Raw genomic sequence first — 15450 nt, 5'->3', positions numbered from 1 at the left:
AGAGAGACAGAAGATGTAGGAACTCCAATAGTCACAATGTGTGATTGGCCTTCCCTCATTCAATAGTCATTGAAAGAATAAAAAATAAAGTGAGTCATGGGCTCCTACCACCTGCGGTGTGTAGGTGTGCGGTCACGGCATGTGTAGTAAATATAGGACGGCATAAGCACAGACACCTTTACCCCCCAACAAATCATGCTCAATGAATCATGGTTAATACTAATACAATGGACTCATGGATGAGAGACTTAGGTTTCCATGTCTCTAGGACCGCTTCTAAGGTGAGTAGAGTTGGATTGATAACATGGATCAATGCTCAGAGGTGATCGCACTATCTTGGTTGATGAGGCAGCATCACTTGTGAATGAGAATGCTGTGTGTAGGGAGTGAGATGTAGACCTCTAGGCAAGGCGGTATTAGATAGGACACTAGATGATGAAGGGCAGCAATAGAGGGAGTGAAACACAATCCTCAAGAGCTGTAGGTGATGATGAAGACGATGAAATCTCTTTGGAATTATGGCTGCTATTAGGACGGTTTTTGGGAAGCCAAGTGGGGGACAAAGCACAAGGATGCTAGTAGTTTAGAACGCCCAAACTGTGAAACATAAGTTGGTGAATGGTAGGTGACTTCTAGAGAAGATGACATGTAAGCTGCTTGGCTGTTTGAGAGCAGCAACAGCTGTAATTGTAGGTCTGGCAGCTTTTGAACATCTTTTTTTGGACAGCAATGCAGGTTTGGAGAAGGCGCCAAACACAATAGCTACCAAGGAGGCTGATTGTATGGAGGGGCTGGATGTAAGGTGATAGGGGGGAGAAGCCTCAGAATGTGCTGGGCGGCAATATATAGCAGTCAACGTAGAGGTTGATGAGGTCATCTGCAGCTGATGATCCTTTGGGGCAGGTTGTGGCAGGCTGGGCAGCTTGTGGCAGCAGTTGGTGGAGAGGGCTCCAGCTGGTTGGAGAGTAGAGAGACTAAAGGGTTATCAGTGGAATTGTGGGAGAGGGTCAATAATGCCCGCAACATGCCATATTTATGGGGGACTTTCGTGGAGCTGTAGTTTGTGCACCAATCGAGAAAAAAAGAAGTGGTGAGGAGAGCTATTATCAAACAAAACTGTAACTTCATGGCCATTAATAAAAATATTGACCTCTAAAAGGTCATGCAAGCCAAACATAGTTTTTTTAATGGAGCAACCATTACAACTGCTTGCATTAACAAAACAATCTTCCGATAAAAATTCAAAAGAAATACCTAGAGCCTCTACAATATTTATTGAAGCCTTTGAAGTAGACATCCTCTTTTATTATGAGGACACTCTCTATCACCATGAAAGTGCCATGTCAGATGACAAACAAAGCAATGACCCTTCGAGTGATCCTCGCTATGAGTTACTTTGTGCTTACTATCCTTTTTATTGCGCAACTCCAAAGGTGGCTGACGAGTTGTTGCTCGGGTAAAAGGTTTCTTTGGCTTGGAGGTGAAGACAACTTGATGGGAACCACCCATTGATTGTCTGCCCGTACTTGCAATTAAAGTATTATAAAAAATTTTGACATACCTGTAGGTGTTTGATAGTGAGTGTAATGAATTGTGGAGCATCTCATTTTGGTAGTCTGATGGCATTTTGAAAAGATAACACATGCAGAGCAAGGCCTCAGGAATCAGGATCATTGAAAGCCTTTGTTTCGTGAAGAAGATCTTTGAATTTTTATGTGTCCAAGCTTTTTTTCCCCATGTTGAGCTCAAATAATTTATGAAAATTTTTAACTCGATTATTGGTTATGAAACGTTTCCAAAAAATGGATAGAAAATTTGCCTATGTTTTTGGCTTGGGGGTGTAGCCCCACCCACCAACTATATGCCTTCCCTTGTAACATGATTTGTACTTGTTCAATACGTTCAATGGCATTGAATTAAAAGAGATCAAAATGAGCAATCCATTTGGCCAGCAATAGTTTGGCCCTTCTCTAGGTCAATGGTCATGCCATACACCCAGCATGTGGCAATTGGACCATCATCTATCTCTAGCCCCTCTCGATTGCCACCCCAGTCCCATGGATGATGCCTCGAAAATCCGTTTGGCAGTCCACTTGACAACAATTGGGCCCCTTTGTTTTTTTTTTTTGTGTGTGTGTGCCCCTCTCTCTCTCTCTCTCTCTCTCTCTCTCTCTCTCTCCCCCCACACACAAACTTGTTGTACCCACCACTCGCAACATGTGTCCCCTTGTACACGCCCCTCCTCCTAGCATTGTTTTATATCACCCTAAATGAGATAAATGCGTACTTGTTAGGGGTGAACCATGATGGTTCCATGAGTGAAAGTGGTTTTGTACACGTCATCAGATCTTGTGCTAGATTGCAGGTTGACAGTTGGATTCTAATGAAATGTACTATTAGGACCCAACCTGCACATGAGACATGATACATTCATAGCAATATGGGACGGGGGTTGGGAAGGGGGAGGAGGATGGGGACGAGGTTAAGCAGGAGGGACGGCCAAAACTAGGGAATGGGATGGGGTAGATGACACATTAAAAAAATGCATTTTTACATATAAAACATTTTTCAGCTCATCATGTTGGAGTTTATCACAATGAAATACATAAAGTAGCACATTTTAAGCTTTAGAAACATCAGTTTTCATTGTATCTATTAGCATAATGAATACAAGACGAGCAAATGACAAATGATGAACCATATGGATAAATTTTAAAGATCGATGTATTACAAGGGAGGATTTGTTCACTATCATGATTCATGTGACGTGAAAACTCAAGAGTCCAAGCTAAAAATAAATGTTAAAGGACAAATGTCAAAAAGACTAAATTGTAAAAGCAAGTATTGGCAATAGATCATGACATTAGATAGACAATTGACTATGTAGTTGTAACCAACCATATAGCAATATACAAAAGGAAACTTCAACCAGGATCAAGCCCAAATCTAGAGGGCATCATTATCATTTGCAGCAAAATGGGCGTTTGTAGCTCTCGAAGTGCTAGCCTCATGATCATGGGTGCCAAGAAGGGTCTCCATAAGATGGGCATGCTCGTTCTCCCGCTCCATCTTCCATTGAGCAAATGGATTGGCTTATGGTGTAACACTTGTGCAAAGCATCCTCAAGTTAGCACTAACAAAGACTAAATCATTTGCCTTTTGCACTCCAAGACGATTCCTCTTTTTGGGGCAATATGATTGAAGGTGCTCCAAGCAAGAGGAGCTCATTGCTTGACTCAAGATGCGGATAGCCAGATTTTGCAACTCTGACCTAGTTGATCCAAAGTCCTTCCACCACAAAGGTGCCACCAATCCTATGGTGGGTCCAACTGAGCATCATCACATCCATAAGAGCTTTGTCTTCTCTTGTACATAGCAAGCCTTGTGCATAGCAAGCTGATCTATGATATTAGGCATGGACTCTACATTAGGCACCCTATCCTCTAGATTAAGTCTCCAATGTAGTTTTACCTTGGTATCATTTTTTTGATCCTTACCTTGAAACTTAGGGTCCATAACAAAGGCAGCTGAATGCAAATGCGAAATGTAGGCATTCCACTTCCAAAGATATAGATAATCTATCTTCTCCTATTTCTTGGCATCATATACTAAATTTGTTTAACTTCTTGATCATCCTATCCATTGCATCATACACCTTGCTAATACATTCCAATTTCCCACAATAATTAACAAGTCTCAACAAGTGTACGATAAGATATACCATTGCATCAATTCTTTTTACATCCTTCCAAAAGTCATTGTTCTTTGTCTTTTCCTCATATAACGTATTGGAAGTGGTTGCTAATGGATCGGTACTAAACCCATCATTGACAAAAAATTGTCTCATTGCACCCATGTTCTCTTTGAGGTATCCCAACATCAAAAACTTGTAGTTAAAGCTGATTCTAAATACTTTAACATCTTTTATGACATTTTTGTGAATTCGTAGCCAAGGAATTGGTGATTTAAAATAAAAGTGACCATTTGATTTGCATCTTGTATCATTGGTTAAACCTAATCTAACTCACTAATATCCTTTAAAGGTTGTTCAAGGAATGTGCCATGCAATAAAAAAATGTAATGTGCTTGTGCACTCACTGAACAATCACACCTGCTGTCTTGTTTATAGGCTCACCACAGCCACAAAATCAACCATGAGATGTGGCCTAGCAATCTCAATAGTAGTGATCCTCTTAGTTGCAAGCTGATTTGCAGACTTTTCGGTTCTTGAAACATCATGCAATGACATAAAATACATCTCCCTTCGTGAGTAAGCTACAATGCTATGGATCGATCTCTTTCTTATATTACTCCACTTATTAGAGATGAGTGTGATGCTATTCTTCTCCCAATCTCTCTCTATGTTTGATGCAACTTGTCCACAATATGCTTTTCCTTCCCAAGCAAGGTAGCGTGCAAAGTTTCAAAAGAGGGGGGTATGTAGTTAGGCTCATACTCTACAATCTTCTTCAACATGGCCCTAAAGTACATTAACTTATGGACATAAAATGATAAACGCAATAAGTGTCATAATAACGTGATTTTAGAATATAAATTAAGCTATAAGTGCTTATAACCAAGTTAAATTATTAAGTATTTAAGGGAAAAAATAGTAAATAGTAATGACTCAAGAGCATGTCAATTTGTCAAAACTTGGTTGTATGAAAGGCAATGTGCTCATGGTTGAAGTAATGAGTTTGCATCTGTCTTCTTTTTTTCATTGGGTTCCAATTTCCTTCAAGAGTAGTCTGGCATCTAGTGGTCGGGAATGACGGTGTTGATGTGGTGAATGAACTAAATCCATGTGGTGTGGATGCTACACTTGTTGCTGCAAATGAAGGCTTGGATCCTTCAGTTGTTGCTGTAGTTGCCACTGTCGCAAGTGTAGTTGGGTTGATCCCCACTCGTGCAAGCCTCAATGCAAATAGAGTCTCTTGACCAGCCATGTGGTCTAGAAGCTCCCTCCTCTTCTCTGACATTGGGGTAAAATTGCACCTCCAATGTTGGCTTGTGCAATAAATGAGCCCTTACTTTATCCATTCGTACGTTGATAAGGACACAACTTGCATGACCAAGCACGCGATCCACCTTTGCCTGATGGGCGTTCAACATTTACCTCATCCCACCATGATTGTGTGTTAGAGCATTTGCCTCTTCCTTTGGCATGACAAGTTGGTTGTGAAGCCATGTGGAGATGGGGTTGTTGTGCTGACTTTTAGGTAGGGGCGTGAGTGCAACAGGCAGGCAAGGGCAAGTGTGGGGTGTTGGGTAGAGCAATTGGTTGTTGTAGGAAAAAGAGGTAGAATAAATGTTGGGCAGAGCAGTTGGTTGTTGTAGGAAAAAGAGGTAGGAGGAGGAGGGGGGGGGGGGCGTGGCATGCAGGAGAGAGAATCTTGGGGATAGAGAGGGGGTGGCTTGATACTTTAAGGTTGTCCCTCGACAGTTCGTCCCAAACAGTCCATCCTAAAGAGTGCAGTCCGTTCTCAGGACAGGAGGATGGTGCTCCCTTGTTGGGGACATGGACAGGGATGTCTCGTGTTTTGCTTCTGTGTCCCTCCTGACTTGATTGTGTTGGGATAGTGTTCCGGTGTATTGAGGGTTTTGGACTGTGATCCCTTGTTTCTATGGATACAAGTCACGTTCACGAATATAAGGAATTGGACATTAGACTCATTGAGCCAAACGGGTTCACTTTTGAGCCTGGTAGCTAGCGGCACTTTGGGTCATGTTATATGGATGTGTCAGCCATCGAGCTAAGAGTTCGAGTGGTGATCACAATGAATGCACACGATAGGGCCTCGAGTCTTATAGATAAGACTCGGCTGCCCTAACTTGGAAGTGTTCTCAGTGTACATGCAGTAAGTCACTGCATAACCACTATGACCGATGCTATTAGCTCCCATTTTGGATGTCCAAGGACATAACAATCTTGGCTGCCCCATACTTGCATGCATGCCTTGTTTTTCAAAACTGATTGGATTGACAGCAGATCATGCATGTGCAACAGGACATGGGGCAGTGAATTGCTTCTCTGCCTCAGGGAGAGGCATCGACAGAAGAGGAGGGATCTCCCCTTTTGAAGCAATGCCACCATCAGAGTCACCATTAGAGTTGCCATCTGAAAGATTCTCGTTCCAGCTGATTTTCTCTCTGCTGTGCTAAGTTCTTAATTTCTACAGCAGTCTAGTGGTGGATAGCAGTGCATTAGTTGTCAAACCCTAGTTTTCTGCAGAATTTAGGGTTTCTCAGTCATCTTGGAAAAAATGCCCATGAATTGGAAGCCTGGTGGTCAAAGCAACTGCTAGAGTTGAAGTAATTACAGCAGATCTGAAGGGCATTTTATATCCACATTGAAGTTGGCCCACATGCAAGTGGTCTTGGTTCATTTGTGCCCAATTTGTGTCAGAATCAAGGGGCAATCCTGATGCTACTGATCATTTGTTAATGTTAGATGTCATACCTTGATGGTTAAGGTCTGCTGGTGTTTGGCTAGGGGTGCAGTGTAAGTGGCCTTCTGTTTATTGATTGTACTTGCATTGTTTTATGCAACCTTTCTCTCTGGATGGTTTGAGCTGGGTACATCATCATTGCAAGACTTGATTTAACCTGTATGGGGATAGGGATTGATTTCTTGGTGTTAATAGCACAGTTCACCACTTTAGAGGATAACTCTGCATGACAAGCAATAAAGTGCCAGTGTACTGTTTTCACACAGGTGGTCCATTATGGCTTTGAAGCATAACTAATCGTGTTTGTCAATTTGCAGGTGTGATTGTGGCATGTTCATGGCTAAGTATGCAGACTTTTTCAGTCGTGGCAACCGATTAAATTTTAGCCAGGTATAATACACATATTGGCTACTAAAATAACTCGAACCTTATGATCAATTGATACTTAGCTGGTGCTTTGCAAGTCTATGTGCTTTCATAGTGAAAGCCAGCCATGTTTATAGGTAGCAGATGTTTATATTGGTACTGTATTCGCTTTTCAGGAGGTTTTTAGATAGATACTATGTCTATAGTACAACCATCATCAGCTGCATTTTTAGTGAATATGGTGCCCATTTAATTGTACAGCTTTAGTAGATCAGTGATCTCAATAGATCAGGAGAACGTTGGTTCTTAGTGTGTATTTTTTGCTACTTTAAGTTGTACAGCATTAGTAAGGCTCATGATTTAGGCTGATCTTTGTAAGTGAGTGCTCAGTTGTCCTGACTGACATTTTACCACATGGGAATTGCTTGGCTTCCAACGTTGGACAATTCTGGGGCAGCTTCTGATTATGTGAAAGTAACCAAGTATGCAAATTTGCACATTTGGAAATGTTGCTGAAGCTGTTGGGACATTTTCAGGGGCTTATGACATGTTTGTCAGAATTCAAACAGAAGCACAGGAAGAGACACCTGTAGACATGAGGCATGAAGGAAATGATTATGCAAATCACAGGTTGGATAGAATGGGTCCAGCAGATAGGACAAGAAACATGGGTGTTATGGATGCATGTATATAGTTCATACATGTTCAGGCCATGAAAATAAGGATAGGCCTGAGATGACTGTAAAAGGGTTAGAAACGTGCACTTTTACCATGGAACATTGTGGCATTGAATGGAGAACGGTGAATGGGAATGGGGAATGTGGTTGGAACAGGAGGCCCTATCCCTGGAATAGGGATGGAACGGGAATTATTAAATGGATAAATTTAGGATTTGTTCATAATTCTGCTATAAACAACTTCACAAGTATCCAAAGACATTCTAAACTCACACTTTAAACATCATATTGCATTGCTAATGACAAAATGAATGGTGCATGCATTTTTTTTGAATGCTGAAGTATATGTCACACAGAGAGACAAACACAGAGAGAGAGAGAGAGAGAGAGAGAGGGGGGGGGGGGGGAGGGAGGGAGGTGTATTTATGTCTTCAGAAAGTTAAAATAGCCTATGAGACGAGGAAACGAGTACATCTGACCATGGCATCTTGACTTGTAAACAACCATGAAAATGAAAATGAAAAATCACCAGCTATGCCGCGACTCTAAGTATAGGCTACCTGTAGGATCCCACCTTGATCAAAATGACTCTCTAGAAACAGTGTACCCTCCTTGAGGCAAGAATATATGTCTAGGGTTGTCCAAGTCATTGAGTCCACTAAGGGAGGTATTCATCTTTGATGGCAAGCAATGATGGCTCAAATCTGCTGAAGGTAAGGGTGTCAAGCACAATGATGGGGTAGTAGTCGCCATGCCCTATGGAGTGTGGCTGCTTGGTTTGTGACCCCTCTGATTGGTGGATAGTGTGGTGGCATTGCTCTAGTTTCAGCATCTTGTGAGCTAGCTCTAGGACTAGAACTAAAAAAGCTTGTAAGTACTAAGAACCGGCTGGCTCATTGGCTTTGCCTTTGCCTTTGTCCTACTCCTTAGAAGCTTCTCTTTATGAGCTTGGAGCTCCAATAAGGGCGGTCCTAGGTATCTCTGATCCTCGTACTCCATCGCCTTGCGGAGAATCCCAGACCCCTCCTAGAAAAGGCAATGAAATCTTCCTTTGATCTCATAAAGTACAGTACATTTGCAAATAAAGTGCTCCTCAGGCTCAATCTCCTGGTGGTATAATTAGCAGATGTGTTCATCCTTAAACATTTGTATATGCCATCCAGTCTCAATCATGAGTTGGTGTGATGATGTTTGTATTTGTTCAATAGCAGTAAATATCCCATGGCAAAGATGGATGCCCATGTACATTGGCCTAAAAATGAACCCCTCTGTTGACACATGTAAGAAATGGCACTGATATAGTGTGCCATCTACGTACCAAGAGACTCCAAGATGTGCACTCATTTACAATTTGTATTAGTCTTCACAATATCTGACCTGATAATTTGGTTTTGCTGTGTGAGTGAGATCTAAGTATGGGCAATCCAAGCTATACTGTAGTGGTGGGTGTGAATCCATCTCTGATCCATGTGTCCTGAATCGTGACTGCATATTTGCATACCAGCAATGTGTATCCCCATTCTCTGCTAATTCTGTGGAAGAAGTCAATGCCAATCGTGGATGTCTGTATCTAGGGACCTTCCATATTATTTGTAAGAAAGTTACTAACTGAAATAATGCCTGCCCCACCATAGATACTGCTCAAATCTCTGCTCTAACAATCTCATGGGCTTCTTGCAGTTTGCTGCGTATCATGCGAGCAATCATCATCACTAGTGGCCTCTCAATGCTCTTCCAGGTTGTTTTGCAAAGACTTGCCCCCGACATTATGGGTCCATATGGCAAAGTTGGGGTAACCAATGTATCAATCAGCCACAACTTCGTCCAGAGTTCTTGAAATTGTGCAAATGCACATTTTCTTTCAAGTGCTCCAAATACCGCATAACCTTTATTCAACCTAACAGTTGTTGCATATCACAATGGAAATGTAGGTCTTGTAAATGTGATTTCCAAATATACATAGGATCTAGCTTACTCAACTATATCTCCTTTGATAGTAAATTGATGTCTCGCTCAAGTTATCCAAGGTTGTGTTCAAAAAAGTCAATGGCTGAGCTAAATCAACTCCAAATGCGTTTCACATAAGAGGCATAACATCCACAAGTGATCCGATATCAATAGACATTAGTAGAAGCATCACATAAGTCATACGTATACAAATACATGTTGTCCCAGACTTAAAATCTGTTGCAAAATATTTTGTCATCAGAATTTGGTAAATCCGACATTACTATCGCATCCGGAGCGTGCCAAAACCCCACTTTGCTTGAATCGGGTTCCGAATGCTCGAGATATGACAAAATAAATCCTCTTTCCATGTTTCTTGCTCTCCTCTATAATAGTTATGAGGGTCAATATTATGATTAAACATAGTGAATCCCTCTTGAAGCTTGCTTGCTTCCGTTCTCTATACCCATGTGTCACTGTCCGTGTATTGATTTGCTCTAAAATGCAGCCATATATCTTGGTCAAGTAATGGCCTATCATAATTGTTTTGTCGTTTAATGTATGCTCAGTTGAGCTTTTTGGAAAGCCCTTAGGCATGACTTGATTAAAAATGTGCCTCAATAAAGGAGCAAGGGTTTCACATGTACGTGTAAAGTGTTTTTCAAATAGATTATTGTGATCTTGCACTTTTCTTGTTAGCGGGGATAGTCAGCAGCTTAGCTTGGGAGAGTGTGCAAACAATAGAGAGAGAGAGAGTGTGTGTGTTTCACATGTACGTGTAAAGTGTTTTTCAAATAGATTATTGTGATCTTGCACTTTTCTTGTTAGCGGGGATAGTCAACAGCTTAGCTTGGGAGAGTGTGCAAACAATAGAGAGAGAGAGTGTGTGTGTGTGTGGTCATTGCTTGATTGAGTAGCATAAAGTACAAAGTACAACCCTTGGACTTTAGGATTGTGTAAGTGGCTTAAGATGCGTTCACACACAGAAGTGTATAATGTGTGGTAAGTGACCAAACTATGTAACATAAATGTACAAATGAAAAATAAAGTGATTGGGGGAAAAAACTTCTCTTACGGAGGGTAAAAAGGTGCCCTAGTGTCTTACATGCGGATTAGCAACACTCGTGTAAGTGTAGGTATGAGTAAAACCCAATAAATCCCCTTGGAGTGACAAGTGATCAATATACAAGGATCATCCACCAAAGGAGATTAAATTTAAAGCATTGCGAAATGCTTCAAATTTGTTGTGAGGAAGAGCTTTGGTGAAGATGTTTGCCACATCGTTGTTGGTAGAACAGTAGATAAGGTTGATATCCCTTGCATGTAGTCTCTCTCGGATAAAGTGATAATGTATCTCAATGTGTTTTGTACGTACTACATGCATGAAACATTGGGTTCCGTGCCACTGCAATGGCCTTGGCTATTAGTAAACAAAGGAGTAGGCTCTCTAATAGATACATCAAGATCAGCCAAGAAACACCTTAGCCATACACATTCAATTGTAGTAGTGAAAGTTGCCTTGTATTCAGCTTTACAAGAGGATGTGGCAACAATGGATTGTTTCTTGCTAAGCCAAGAAATGCAAGCAAAGCTCAGAAAGAAACAATTTTCACTTGTAGCGTGACAATAATCAAAGTCTCCAGCCCAATCGGAATCATTTGTAAGCATGTAACTGCAGTGGCCTCCCCTTTTCATGAAGCAATCCAAGAGTCCTAGTGCCTTGCAAGTAATGGAAAACACGCCTCAAATTTTTCTTAAATGTTGAAATTTGACCAGCATGTGTCCCTTTGAGCAGAAGATCATCCACATAAAGAGAAATGACTAGCAAGGATCCCCCCTCTTTGCATACGTAAAGAGTAGACTTTGATGGGCTATTAGTGAACCCTTGGTTGAGTAAGAAGGCATCAATTTTGGCATACCAAGCTCGTGGAGCTTGCTTCAAACCATGCAAAGCCTTTTTTCACCTTGCATACCAAGTGTTCAGATCCTTCAATTGCAAAACCCATGGGTTGTTGAATATACACTTCTTCTTGAAGTTCCCCATGTAAAAATGCAGTTTTAATGTTAAGCTGGTGCACAATTCAGCCATAATGGGCAACCAATGCAACCATGCACTTGATAGTGGTCATATGGGATGTAGGAGCAAATGTCTCCTCATAATCAATGCCTATCTTTTGCGCATAGCCTTTTACTACAAGTCCGGCCTTGTACTTATCAATGGATCCATCTGCTTTTTGTTTCAGCTTACAGACCCATTTAGTACCAATGGCTTTCTTTTCAACAAGCAATTTTCTTGAATTCCATGTTCGATTCTTCATGATAGAATCATATTCAGCTTGCATTGCTGCCATCCAATGCACACTGAGTTGTGCATCCTCAAAAGAATCTGGCTCGTCATTAGCAAGTGTGTTTGTTGCCATAATGAACTCCATAGCATTAACATGATTATGCAGATGTGTTTGTCTTCAAGTACAACAAGCAAGAGGAGCATCCAAATGACTGTCTTGTAGAGTTTGCAAGTACCATCTAGGTATATGTCTAGCCTCTTGATTATGTACATGCTCTTGATGAACCTCATGTTCATTATCTTGCTAAATATTCAGATCAGCCACAGGCTGAATTTCTGCATTATTAAATGGAGCAATTGGTTGAACATTTTGTTCATTTAATGAAGCTCGAACTGTATCATGAAAAGAAACAGGTAGCAACCCTTCAAACACATCTTTTGTAGCTTGATATGTGTCATAACCAACAAGAGATAATTCTGATTTTTCATAAAAAATCACATCTCTACTGATAAAAAATTTCTTGGAAACAGGATTATACAATCTGTATCCTTTGCTTTCACTATTGTACTCCACAAATATACACTTGACAGCCTCATTGTCCAACATTTTTCTCAATACTTTGGGAATATGAGCATATCCAAGACACTCAAAAGTACAAAAGGTACCAACTGAAGGGTTACAGTTGTTCCAAGCCTCAAAAGGCGTTATATTTTTCAATGCCTTTGTAGGGCACCTATTCAAAATGCGACAAGCACACATCCAGAATCTATGTGGCAATTTTTTAGCCTTCAGTACATAATTGACCATCTCCATGAGTGAGTGATTCTTCCTTTTTGCAACCTCATTCTATTGTGGAGTATATGGAGTAGTATATTGATGTGCAATGCCTTTTTGCTTTTAAATTATGCAGCAAGGAAGACATATATTCCCCCCCTCGGTCCGAATGGAGAGTCTTAATTTGATAGCCAGATTGATTTTCCACAAGTGCAATAAAAGCCAAACATGCATCATATACTTTTGACTTTTTCACCAATGAACAAACCCAACAAAAGTGTGTAAAGTCTTCAATGAAGGTGACGAAGTAATAACATCCACCCAAAGTCTTTGTCTGCATCGGTCCACATATATCTAAATGCACAATCTCCAACCGGGCCGTAGCTTTAAAAGCAACATCACGAGGAAAAGAAAACGGATGCATTTTTCCCAAAATGTATCCTTCACAAATATGCTTAGGAGGTCTTTCCAAGAGAGTTAAGCCTTTTGACATCTAAGTAAGGTGCATAAGTATAAAACTGCCATAGATCAAATGTCCCATACGAGGATGCCATAACTCTACCGTGACATAGCAAGACTAATAGTAGATGCCAAATAAACTGAGTGATCAATTGAGTGAGCATCTAACTCATAAAATCCATGATATAATGTGTCAGTGAGTACCAAAGTGAAGAATTTCTTATCCTTGACCATGCATTTATAATCATCAAAAGTAACTTGTATTGTAGGTTTTGCAAAAGAAGAAATTGACAACAAATTTCTCTTTATCCCTGGCACATATAAAGCATCCAACAAACAAAGAGTAAAGCCATCAATAGCTTTCAAGACAATCTCTCCAATACCTCTAACAAGATAAGATGCATTGTTGGCACATTACAGTGATTTGGCAACATGAGCTGCAACAATAAAGGTAAACAAATCCTTGCAGGATGTAATGTGCTTAGAAGCACTACTGTCAAAGAACCAAGTGCTAGTATCCTCTATAGAGCTGAATGCTCTATCTGCCCAAGAAGAATCATAACTGCAAGTATAAAAATGGTAGTCACAGTCAATGACAAATGACGCGGACTCTGTAGTGGTGGCAGTAGAAGGTACATCTGAAATTGCTATCCTAGACTTTTTTTTTTCCTTGGCAATGCGTTTCTTGCATTCTGTGATCTAATGACCTTACTTTTTATAGTAATGGTTATTGCTATTCTTTGCTTGTGTGCCCCCTTGCTTGTTGTTTTGTGAAGTTCTTGAACTTCCATAACTCTGCAGAGCATCTCTAGACTAATTGCCCTTGCCCTTTTGTCTTGCCATAAAAGCATATTTAGAAGGTACAATATCCACCCCACTATTCTTTCTTGTTTGCTGTTATAAGATCCAAGATATACGCTCGACTTTCTTATATACTTAAAATATATATGGTGAATATTATGCTAGCGCACAGAGAGAGAGAGAGAGAGAGAGAGAGAGAGAGAGAGAGAGATTGACAACCTTTACGAAAAAAAAAGAGATTGACAACATACTAGGGATTGGAAGATGGGCCAGTCCCCTCCTTGTGGAGTTATATTATTGACAAGGAGAAACCTCCTCCGTTACACATAAACCAGTCCTTACTTGTAGATCTTGGAAACAAGATCACGGTTCCTTCCATGGTATACAACCGGCTAACACTTGCACAACTTGGAAGTTGGGACCTTTTGATCCTTCTTGAGTCTCCTTCTCTCCTACACAATATGTGTAGGGCTCTCCGCTTGGCGCTTGATTTCAGCAGAGCTTTCGCAGCACTTACACTTTCTCTTCTCCTTTTGGAACTTGATTTCAGGAGAGCTTCCGCAGCACTTGCACCTTCTCTTCTCCTCTTGGATGCATACAAAGTGATGCTTCCTTCACCTCTCTCATACCCAAGGAGAGCCTCCTCTTTTATAGGCTTTCAAGAGCTTCTCTTCTTGGAGAGAGACTTGAGTTGATCTTCATGCAAGATGTGGCTGTTCCAAGACCTACTCTACAGCACCGATTTGGAGATATCTCTCTGTGTGTTGCTTGGATGAAAAAATGTCCAACACGAAAGTTGTAGATCTCGTTGTTTTCGATAAACCTTGCAGGTTGTTTTTAGAGATCGTCTTTCTATCGCGAGATATTTTAAAAATGGATTCACCATGTCTTTTAGAAAAAAAATACAACTTTTTAAATTGTACTCTTAACTTGTGGTCCATGCAACCACCTTAAGGAGAGTTCATTAGATTGCCTTGGGCCTCAATCTTAAGCTTGAATTCCACACAAAAGCTTATGTCATTTAAGACCTTAGAAAGAGAAAATCACTTCTCTTCTCACTTCCAGAGGATCATGTCTCTCGTTTTTCTTAGTGAGAGAATTACCTCTCTCATCTTTCTTAATGAAAGAAAAGACCTCAAACCTTGACTTGTAAGAGAGAGGATGACCCCAAATGAATGCAATGCTCATTACACACAAGTAAACGTTCCCAGGCATCCTCGGATGCACACATAAATACATAAACACAATGCTAATGCACTTCCTCTTCCTAGAATTTAATCCATCTTCATTTATGTGTAACTCCTTGGTTCTTGTGTATACTCTTACACTTGGCAGACATTTCTTTTTCCTTCATAACTTGTACTGCCTGTACCAGATATCCTCGTCACAGTGCTCTGATTGCCCCATTAAGTGATGCACTAGGAATACTGGTTTCTAAATGGTGTCATGGCTATGCTAGATCATCATCAACACTTAAAGAAAAGTGAGTTATTAATTTATTGACATAATTTTTTTAAATAGAGAATGCGTAATAAGTAATCAATTTAGTGACATTTGCTCTTCTGCTAGCAATAAGCTAACCAATTGAAGAAAAGTAAGTAGCTACGTAGAAATTCACATTGTAGGATTCAATGCTATATGAAAGGCCAAATAAGAAGGTGGCAAAGAGTTTAAAGTCGTAGAGATCAT

General features: G+C 40.5%; 1 protein-coding gene across 3 annotated transcripts in view; it reads left to right on the top strand.

The window, feature by feature from the left end:
• LOC148035583 (ubiquitin-like-specific protease ESD4) overlaps nucleotides 1-15450 on the top strand; it is a 76428-nt gene that overhangs the window by 38118 nt on the left and 22860 nt on the right. For 2 of the 3 annotated variants that reach the window (XR_015690845.1, XM_087677541.1), the window contains exon 8: nucleotides 6767-6839. Coding sequence is in view for 2 of the 3 variants with exons in the window: in XM_087677541.1 (XP_087533667.1) it covers nucleotides 6767-6839 (73 nt within the window). In the remaining variant the exon portion in view is untranslated. Of the gene's footprint in view, nucleotides 1-6766; nucleotides 6840-9172; nucleotides 9412-15450 lie in introns of those variants that run through there. The other variant, XM_087677543.1, reaches the window with a different exon arrangement.

This window comes from Lygodium microphyllum, chromosome 5, assembly GCF_053477565.2.
Source record: "Lygodium microphyllum isolate KBCC chromosome 5, Lygodium_microphyllum_v1.1.10, whole genome shotgun sequence".
Classification (NCBI taxonomy): Eukaryota; Viridiplantae; Streptophyta; class Polypodiopsida; order Schizaeales; family Lygodiaceae; genus Lygodium; species Lygodium microphyllum.
This window is presented reverse-complemented; position numbering and strand designations above follow the sequence as displayed.